General features: G+C 31.8%; 1 protein-coding gene across 4 annotated transcripts in view; it reads left to right on the top strand.

Annotated features, from left to right (window-relative positions):
- The window catches only part of LOC117169100 (eukaryotic translation initiation factor 5A), a 41,906-nt gene extending 35,107 nt beyond the window's left edge, over positions 1–6,799 (top strand). For all 4 annotated transcript variants that reach the window (XM_033355276.1, XM_033355437.1, XM_033355521.1 and 1 more), the window contains exon 4: positions 5,985–6,799. In XM_033355276.1, the coding sequence (XP_033211167.1) occupies positions 5,985–6,056 (72 nt within the window). In that variant the 3' untranslated portion in view covers positions 6,057–6,799. The remainder of the gene's footprint in view (positions 1–5,984) is intronic.
- Positions 6,800–10,930: the final 4,131 nt, after the last annotated feature.

The raw sequence follows: 10,930 nt of genomic DNA, 5'->3' as shown, positions 1-10,930 counted from the left end.
CATATATCTAGTCGGGAGTGGTGCTGGCTGAAAACAGATGATTTGGAGCGATTCGCGCGCCATATGTTGGTCATTCTAAGGACTTATTGAACTACCCTCGTACATACTATGAACCAGAGTTACATGTTCCCTATTCTTGAGGGAATTGTAAAGAAGGGTGCTGACTCTGTTTGCAGTTTTATCAAATACGCGGTATTAAAAGAATTTGCTAAAGACAAGTTCAACAGCATAACATTATTTTCAGACTCATGTCCGGGACAAAATAAAAACTGAACAGTGTTTCATTTTTTGGTTTTATTGTCCATTTATTTGCAAAGCGAGATTAAATATGTGTTTCCAGTTCGAGGCCATTCCTATTGCCAGTGCGATAGGAATTTTGGCACATATTCGCAAAAGCTGAAAAAATTAGAACGAATTGAAACTGAAGCTGAATATGTAGAAATGATTCGTAGTGCTCGTTCACCTTCATTCACAATGGCCGAGAAGTGGGAAGATCTTCTGCAGGATTTTGAAAAATGTTTCAAAGGCAAAATGCGAAAGCCAAGAAATTTCCAAATCAGCAAAGCGTTCGTTTTGCATGTTTATCCTGATGGAAAAGTGGATGTTTTTGACAACTATGAGTTGCAAAATCCAACCACTTTTTTCTTTAAACCTACGCTTAAACTAGAATATCTTTCGAAAAGTCGTCCACCCCGAATTGGATTAAAAGCTGCCAAAATAAAGGATGTAAAAAATCTTCCAGTATTTAAGCGCTAAAGGAAAAGAATTTTTCGAATCATATTTTTTAAAAGTACAAACTCAGAATTCAGATGTCGAAGAAACTAAAGAGAGTGACGAAAATGACTAGAAGTAGTTTCTAATAAAATATTGTTTTATTAATTTATTCTTGTTCAATAATATGCATAATATTATATGTTAAATGTTTAATAAATAAATTATTATAATGATAATATCTGGAGTTACTGTTGTGCATTTGTTTTGCTAAGATTTGACTTGACCTTCACGTCGTTTGCTGCAGCGCGTACGCAGCCGGCCAGGCATGTTTTTGGGCAGCGTCAAGATTACCGCTTGGATTTTAAAACATTCATAATTTTTGAACTATTAATCCAATTGATCTAAAACTTTCCAGAAAACTTCTTTGAACCTTAATGAACAACTTTCTCACTGAAAGCTTTCCGTAGCTTAAAATTCGGTCGCTAAACGAGGCGCTTGAAGGTTAAAATTCATGATTTTTGCATTGCCTCAAAAAAAATACATAACTTTTTGTTTATTACAATATTCTCGTTTTTCTTTCTTAGATAGTTTCAGAAGACTTAAACACGTACTTTGTATTGGGGAAATTGGGAAATGATGAAAATTGGCTAAATTAGCGCGAGTTGAAGTGAAAAAAGATGGGAATTTTTCGTATTCAAAAAATCCACTTTTTACCAATTATCTCAAAAACTACAAAACCTATAAATTTTTGCAAGAGGAAAAAAAGATGCGCCTTGAAATTCTCTACAAGTATAAGTCTTTAAAATTGAAATTAGAAAGATTTTTAAAATTCACACTCAGGACAATACTTCTCAGGCTGAATCCGGCCGTGTCCCCTTTTGCTCGCCAGCGGTTCAAATGTTATGTGTATTACAAATCGCAGTTTTCTATTGCAGTCACTAGATAAGAGTTTTCTGTTTTAAAACGAAAAGTTGTATTTTTTGTAAGGTTAAAAGAACTGATAGAAATGTTTTAAAAATAAATATTGCAATAAAAAATTAGGAAAAGTTAACCTAGTTCTGTGTTCAACTTTTGTATTCCCTCCTTTCTTTATATATAAATGACTTGTGGTTTTTATTGAAATAATATATTTAATAAATTTCGCAACGCTTTCTAATATTTCACTTTATTTAATTGCTCATTTTGTAATGTACCCATGTAATTTTATACCTAAATCCTAATTCTAATTTGTAGTGATTATAGGGTTCATTCACAGGTGCTTTACTGTTCATTCATTGGCTCACAGTGTTCATTCACCCTAATTTAATTCTAGTAATCAAATGAAATATTTCCTTCAACTCAAGTATTAACTTTATTCAAGTATGGAAAATTAATTTATTCAAATTCGATTAAATGAAAAATGGGGTTAAAATATAAGTGGTAAGATAACTCCAAGAACAAAAATTTGCCCGCTACGCGGGCGCATTCTCATGGTGCGCTGCGCGCGCGGCTCGCAAGTTTGAGCGCACCTACGGCACGCGACTGATCGCTCTCGCATCCGCGTTCGGTATTTGCATTTCTCCCGCATTCGTGCACAGGCCTTTTAAAACCAAAGGTCAACGGACCGTCAACTGTATTGTGTGATTTTGAACTCTCTTTTGTTAAAGCTCTTTCGGCTTTAACCAGCACATTCTCATCACGTATCTCGTGCTTGGCACTCGATTTTGTCCAACATGCCAACTTTTCTACATTATACACAACACTTTTATATCAAATATAATACATTTTTTATGTAACTCTGCCTGGGATTGCTTATTAAAAAATTGCAAAATAAAGAGCAAATTGTATTTATCATGATTATTCTTATATTTGTTTCTTAATTTGCTTTAAATTGTATTCTGAGCTAAGCTGAAATATGTATCATTTCAATAAATGTATATCATTACAATTTATAATATGCATAGACATTAAATCATACTAATTCTTATTACCTTGTTTTTATAATTTTTTTATTTTTAATCTTGTTTTTTACGATTAAATAAAAACTACTACGCATCTGCATAGAGTCTAATACAGGAACCTATATAGGGTCCTATATAGGATCCTATGTCCTCTTTCGTCTTTTCTGTCCTTTTCCAAAATTTAATTTTTTAATTTTTAATCTTATTTTTCACGATTGAAAGAAAATCTACTCGTCCTATCGAAAAATGATTAATAATAAATTTATAGATCTTTAGGCGAACAACTTTTGTCTGTTAATTTTAGTTCATACCTTGTGTCGTTTTTTTTTTTCAACAAAATTCCATATTTTCATTTTGAATGTTATTTTTTACGACTAAAGCAAAAACCACGTATACTACCAAACAGTATAGCTCTTTTTTGGATGAACAAGTTTTGTCTCATTTTTTTCGTAGCTTGTGTCGTTAGTCCAAAAAAAAAATTTATTTTTTTAATTCTTAATGTCGTTTTTTACGACTAAGAACAAAAATTACGCATCCTGTCAAAAAGTGATTCATTATAAATTTGTAGTTCTTTCCAGGGCGCGAAATATTAGCTTTTTCATTTTTTTCGTATCTTGCATAGTTTCACCAAAAAATGTAATTTTTGGATTTTTCATTATTTTTGGTACAATCAAATTTGTAATCTTGTAGGGATTTCAAAAAACGTTTATCTTCTCCTGACTTTTTTTCATTTCATGCGTTGTTTGGTTTAAAATATTAATTTAGGTTCTTTTTTTTTTATTTTGAAAATGCTCTAACTCTGATAATTTTCTTTTTGTAGAAAAAAGTCATTAGAATAAATTGTTTGGATTTCTGAGTGCTATGAATAACCGTTCATAGAATTTTGAAATCTTGAAAAATGTGGTTTCAAAAATTTTGAAAACGCGCTCAATTTTTGAATTTTGATCCAAGATAGCTGGTTTACGAACTTTTCCTTTCCTTTTATGCCTTAGAAAGTGTGCCAAAGCATGATAATGTAGAAATAGTGTGATTATTGAATTATTTAATTATTATAAAGAAAGTCAATTATTAAAGACTTGCCAAATATTTTAATTTTTTACAGTTTATTTTAGGATATAAATGCGTTAAATTATTGTGGGAGTAATCTTCAGTCACAATTTTTATAATCTAACAACAATCATAATTGTTATAAATAATTGCAAAATTTTTGAATGTGCGTGTTTTTCTATTTCATCTTTTACTTTATCATCTGAATTGATGTAGATAATCTTAAAACTAATATATGTTTGATTATATTTGTTAAAATATAACAATGGTTGATTTTGTAAACAAAGTAAATTAGTAAATATAAAACGTTGTTGTGGAAAATAATGTTTTTTGCACATCTTGTTGGGAAAAATTTGTTCTCATCTGGAAATACTGTAAATTATTGTGAAAGTGATCGTCAGTAAAAATTTCTATGAAACATTAACAATTATAATTGTCATGAACCGATCAGCGATTTTTTCAACTTTAGATTCCACTAAATCATTTAAGACACTTCAGATATTTTGGGAAATGATACATATGTCATTCTATTTGTTCATTTAATAAGCAATTGAAATGAATAAATGAAAAGTCTTGGAATTTCTCCTTTAGAAAAAGCAGCTTTTTCCAATCTAAGAATAGTTTTTTTAATGGCAGGGGGTATAAATTGTACAATTTATATATCTTTTAGCGTTAGGTAATCAATAAATGGATCCAGGTTCTTTTCAAGAATATCTACATTAATTCTGATGAAGGAAAATCCTAAATTTAAAAACCACAAATTCCAAAATTAAAAAAAAGAATTGTTTATAAAAATGGCAATTTTTTTATAAAAAATGTTACAATCACTCTCATAATAATGTAAAGTATTTCCAGATAAGAAAAAATTTTTTCAACAAAAATTAGAATATTTGTTAAATGCATGACAATTCCGTAATACTTGGAATTAAATATTAAAAAGTGTTCGGCTATTTTTCAATGTGACATGTATATGATAACGAAAACGTACAACAATAAAATTATTTGCATTTTGGGAGTACTCTTGCGTTGATCTAAGATGATTTTCACTGTATGCCAACCGCTATATTGTAGAGTTAATAATGCTTTTGTTAAAAATCTCTATTTTCTCATACTTTGAGTAAACACATAATAAATTAATTAATTAAAAATATGTTAGAACTAGGTGTGCTTTCAAACTTAGAAAAATGCAATTTAGACCAAACAAAAAAAAAAAACAATTACAAATCAATGTTAAATTGAAGACTGTAGGCTTTATTAGACGAAAAAATGAGTTTCATTCCGCGCTGTGTATCTGGCTATACTTTTGTGTGCACTTTAACATTTCCGTTATTGCTGCAAATCTTTTTTTCTCACTTTCTTTAAATTATACGAATAAGCTAATTCTACTAATTAAAATTAAATCAATTTATACTTTTATAATTTCAGTTTTTATAACTGATCTGCATCTCATAACAATGGAAATGTCATTCTTTACGAGCAATTTGATGCGCCCCAGGGTGTCTGGCTCGTGAGTGTCACGAGGGTCGATGAGAGCGATGCGGGAATTGAAACACAGCTAACACTGGTTGTCGCTACAATTCTTTTCTGTTCTCTCCTTTTTTTATTATCAAATAAAATGTAAACATTGCTTCCAAAAACCAGTGCTGGTCAGTAGAATAGAATAATATTTAGATGCCGTATGCAAAAAATCAGAAAAAAATATTCAAAATTGTGACTGTAAAATGGAGTCCCGTTCTCCAACTAATACATTCCCTTAAGGCCATGTGACGAATGGATCACGTGACCAGATTCCTACCATACCGCCATTTTTTAAAATTTCCTAACGTATTTTTACACGAAGCGCCACATCGAGTTGAAAATTTGGGATGATAAATAAGAAGCACTAAGAAAGGTGGGTCTGATCCTAAGTTTTAATAATGATGAAAAAAGCAAAAAAAAATTATTTACAATAACAAACTTTTATCATAATTATACAAATTTAGGACCAGACCCACCATTCTTAGTGCTTCTTATTTCGTATCCAAAATTTTCAACTCGATGTGGCGTTTCGTATGATAATAAGTTGGGAAATAAAAAAAGTGGCGGTAAGGTAGGAATCTGGTCACGTGACCCTCTCATCACATGGCCTTAAAAGAGTTTTTAAAGCACTAGTGCGTTCAAAAGTTCAGAGTATTCGAGTTTTTAATAGGAGGTAGTTACAGATATGAAATATTTCGAACTTTTACATTAATGTTTCGATCGAAGGCTTGAAAAAGTAAACTAACTTTTTTTCTTATTTTACAGTGCACCGTGCTGAAAGCATGTGGCGAAGAAGTTGTTATCGCCATCAAAACCAACACTGCCCTCGACAAATAATTGTGTTCAGTTTCAACCGTTTACAACCAACTACCCGCTTAGCCAATCGATACCTTTCCATTGGTAAAAAAAGAAACAAGAGAACGAGTCACCACAGAATATTGCCAACAATATCAACAACAGCAGCGGAGAGAAACAACTTTTTAACAAAGTAACACCTACTTACATACTACCCAGGCATACACTAAAGTTTCAAAGTAATGTGCGTGAGTATGGACTGAGCCAATGCATTTTGCGATATCGTCTTAGACGTACATACACACAAATACACGTTTGTTAGACAGACATATGGCGACAACTTTTCATCAAGAAATAAATTGGAAAAGCCTTCGTACATCCTAGATTTTTGTATTCTAAAAGATTGCATTATTTAAAGTATACTGTCAAGCTGATTGCAAAATTTCTGTAACTCGTTACACGTTTGGAGGTAAATATATGTTTTTCTAAAAAAAGCCTCCGCGAGGTCTACTGAACGGAACAATTTTTTCTACAAATTTTCTTAAACGAGTCACCAGCGATTTTAAGTTTCAATACAATCATCACTTTATCCCAATTATCGATAGTTTTTGTAAAAAAAAAAAAAATATATACTATAAATATATAATCGAAATCAAGGCTGTTGTCGCTTCGCGGTAGAACTGAGAATGTTTTGTTGATTTTATAACGAAATAACTTTCTCAGTAGAGCGGACACTTTACTACGACTGTTTTATAAAATGATGAATAAACAGAAAAAGCTGAAAATTCGCCTTTTAACATTGTACTCCCAAGCACTCGTAGTTTTCTCGGGTTATATGTTGTCGAACCAAGAATCAATTTCGTTAAATGAGCATTAAAGTTACGCAAATCGCCGCTGATCTGTACAGTTAGCGCCCTTGTTGAATATGTAATTCAAGAAGTCCGATTCTTATTCAGAAATTTACGGATTACTTATTACTTCAGAGAGAGCTTTCCTTTCAATTGAAGAGGCAATGAAGCTTCTGATTGCATCCTGTGGGTCCTGATCAGATCTGTTCTTGCATAAAAAATAATGTGCCAAAATTAGAGCTTGGATCTATAGTGTTTTTTTTTTAAGTTCGGCAACAAAAGTGTTTATTACGGGCAGCATTTTTAATGTAAAAGTCTCATGTCCAAAAGCTTAATAGTAGTTGTTGTCTTAATCTTGAAACCTTGTTAAAATTTTTATTATATTTTTAGTTAGCTATTTCGGGTCCTTGCAATATACAAAAAACCGCCTTTAAGTTACCTAAACATAACACATTACCGTATTACATTAATGCGACTCCTAATGTACGTTAATGTAGCGCCGTGTTGTTAAATATAAACATGTTTGATTCTTACAATCTAATATTTATTATAATTTTTGCAAAAAGTGAACAGAGTTCATTGCAAAATATCGCGTCGAGTACGGTATTATATTCTCGTATAAACGATATTACTTTAACGACATGCTCTATATTAAATGAATACAACATGCTGACGATATAATGTGTATTATAGAACACGATTTAACTTAAGTACCATGCCTTATAGCATTGTGTACGTCATCGTGTGTTAAACGTCTGCCTTGAAATTTTAAAGATTGTTAGTGCACAAACCTGTGTGATGACACAAAGAAAAAAAACGTCGAATCTTCGAAATGGGGATTAAAACGCCATCGTGCTGTTACTAAGACCGAATTGGAGAAAACTCAAAATTAAATCCCTTCAGAAGCTTTAGAGTCTTGCTTAGTAAACGGCCTCAGTTAAAGCTCAGAACGCAAGTTTTAAAAAAACTACATTATTTCGGTAAGCATAAAACATTGTTTAACCATATATGTTCAATAAGTGTCCTATATCGTGAAGTAAGGATATTGATGTTGAGACTAGCGAATATAAGCTAGTGCGCCAGTGTATATGCAATTGGCAGATATGTTTAGTTATTTAGGAATTTTTTTAAAGCAAACAGAATTCGTTTTAGTAATTTGTACATGTCGTTAGATCATCCTAAGAAATTAAATGTATTTCCTAAAGCAGTGAGATTCGGTTAATTTTCTTGCAGATTTCTAATATAAGATCTTGTACTTTAATGGTCCCTCTAATTTATCTGATCCAATTTTTAAGTTTGTGTCAGAAATTGTTCCCGAAGGTAAGCTTTTAAATAAATATTAGGCAATGAATATTAGAAAATTTAAAAAAGTAGAAAGAAAATAAATACAGTGTAACTCCGTAAATGCCGAAACGTTTAAATCTAACTTAATTTACGTACAAATATCACACATTGACCAAAAGAAAGGAATGGAAGGTCTCGATATTGAGTAAAGACGAATAGAAAGGATTCGGCGGTAAGCGGATGTGCACTGTACAAATGAATGTAACCAGAGGTTTCACAGGAAGTATTTTAGATCACCCACTTTCCTCGATTACTTTCGTTCACTGCAGAATACGTCCTCTTTTTTTAAAGAGAAATGCAATGGGAAAGACATTTAACGGGATCAAGTTAAATTGGAAAGTTCCCACATGACCACTAAGAAACGGGGGAAGTGATTCTCAGTCAAAAAGCGCAGCGAATGGCAGTTCAGTTAGAGAATAGCAGCTATGTATGTATTGTGCGATCTTAAAAGATAATTCGACTCTATGTACAGTAATTCGCGAACACGGGCAAAGCGCTTATGCACGATATTTATTTAAATGCATTGATTTTTCTATCAATAGAATATAAAGAGGTCAGGTAGATTTCTTACACCATAATTACGATTAGATGCAATCTACATATATTTATCAGATAAAATAATTTCATCAAATGTATATTTTTTAGATCCTTCTCTGAAAACTTTGGTATACAATGATAATTCACGATCTAAACGTATCTTATTATACTCTTAAGTAAACAAAGTATCTACTATTAACATTCAGACTAAAATGGCGTCTGTAATACACGTATGATATGTTGGATCAGATTCTTAAACTTAAAATATGCTTTGTTTTTTAACTTTGAGAAATTGTAAATGCTATGAATTCCGCGAAAGGAAATTTATTTCAAGAACGTCTACTATAAAGCTGAAACCTATAATTTCCTTGTAACAATCAACCCTAAATATCATGGTGTCACCTCACTCGAAAGACACTGTGTTAATAATATATATATATTCTTTCTTTTTTTTCTTTCACATATAATTTATTGTTAAACTTATTATAAAATTGCTTCATTTCTGCCACTGGTCATAACTTCGGACACGAATTTTTCTACGCGGTCATGAATATTGCAATTATACTTAGTTATTCAATTTTAGATGTTATTTTCTGCTTCTCATTATTAAGGAAAACAGGTGTCCGAATTTAAGATCAGTGCCAGTTATGAAATTTTACGGTTGTACTACTGCCAAGCGCTTTCTCTCTGCACATCAATAATAATTCGTTATTATTTTATACTTATAAGGGTCATTTCTCAATTACGTGACACATGGGGAAGGGAGAGCCAAGCGTAACGACAATGGTAAAAAAATTATAAGAAAAATAGGAAAAGTCGTTACATGAAGGGATCAAAATTTGCAGAAAAATTGCGTGACATAATTTTTGAATGGCCCGTAAGCCAATGTACGGTTATATTTTCATCGACAACCTTTGTAAGCTCACAGGTCCCAAATAAATCAAATGTAACGTAAATCATCGTATGGGATAGGTTTTAATGTGGGATCGTTAAGTAGTTTTAACATGACAGTTATTAAAGTTAAAGCAAATTATAAAGGTTCAATAGTATTATAAACTGGATAACTGAATGGTAAACAACTTTTTAGTTTGTTTTTTATCATTCTATTTTGATTTGTATTTTCATATTCACCTTTTAGAAAAAGGACGGCTTTGTACGTCAATTAGTAGTGATGTGGCACCTATGATCGCCTGCATAAGAATCAATGTGGGAGGAAGCGGTGAAATGTCAAGAAACATTTAATAAAAATATACTGAAATTCTATTTCAGAATACATGAGTTTTTCCTTACATGATGGACCGAGAGTAAATGCGGTGTAGAATGAGTTGCTGAAGAGAAGCGATTTCAGTTTTCGTGTCAACGCAAACAAGATTTTGAAAAATGACGGTAGAGGAAACAGAATGAATGATAGTCAGAGTAGAAGCGAACTGAAATTATTCCGCGGGGAAAAACGGTTTTGGACTTCAACCCGCTTTGGCTCCCAGTCTGAACTCAACGCGCTTTGGCTCCTAGTCTGAACTGAATCCGCTTTTACCCCCAGTCCCAAATTTATCACGTATTTCCTCGCGCCGGAAGACCGTAGCTTTTTAAAATCTGATGTCCCGTGTTGATATTGTGATTGTTTAATGTTTATGTTTATAAATATTTAATTTTTCCAGAGCAGGAATAGACAAAGAAAAATCGTTAGAAATAATGAATAGTTCAAGTTTTATATCAAGGATAGAATACCTCGCAGACTAAGATCATTTTTGAGAACCACACAGATCACTCAATCTTTTATATAGATATTTTTGTAAAATGTAAGATTTAATGTCTTTATTGTCTTTATTGAGTTAATCACTGTACTGATACGAAAAGATCGGACAACGATCTGTTTGCGATTCACTGCTACTCGTACACTGTTTTTCTCAAGCGACAAGGCTATCATCACACACTCAAACTGAGATATCACGTGACTTCGAGCATTAATTTAAATAATAAGGAAACCGAAAATAGCTTTGAAATAGGTGGTCATGAAATTAAATAATTTTCATTCGCAGACAATCTCATAAAGAGGAAACATTAGAACTTTAAACAGTGATGTTGCAGTATAAATTTTCCGCTTCTACCAGATTTGTAATATAAATCATCTTTGATTTAGGAGTTCTAATGTTTGTCCTCATACTAACATATTGCAATCAAGCGTAA

Source organism: Belonocnema kinseyi, chromosome 1 (genome assembly GCF_010883055.1).
Source record: "Belonocnema kinseyi isolate 2016_QV_RU_SX_M_011 chromosome 1, B_treatae_v1, whole genome shotgun sequence".
Taxonomy (NCBI): Eukaryota; Metazoa; Arthropoda; class Insecta; order Hymenoptera; family Cynipidae; genus Belonocnema; species Belonocnema kinseyi.
The sequence above is the reverse complement of the archived record's forward strand: the minus strand, read 5'-3'. Positions and strand labels throughout refer to the sequence as shown.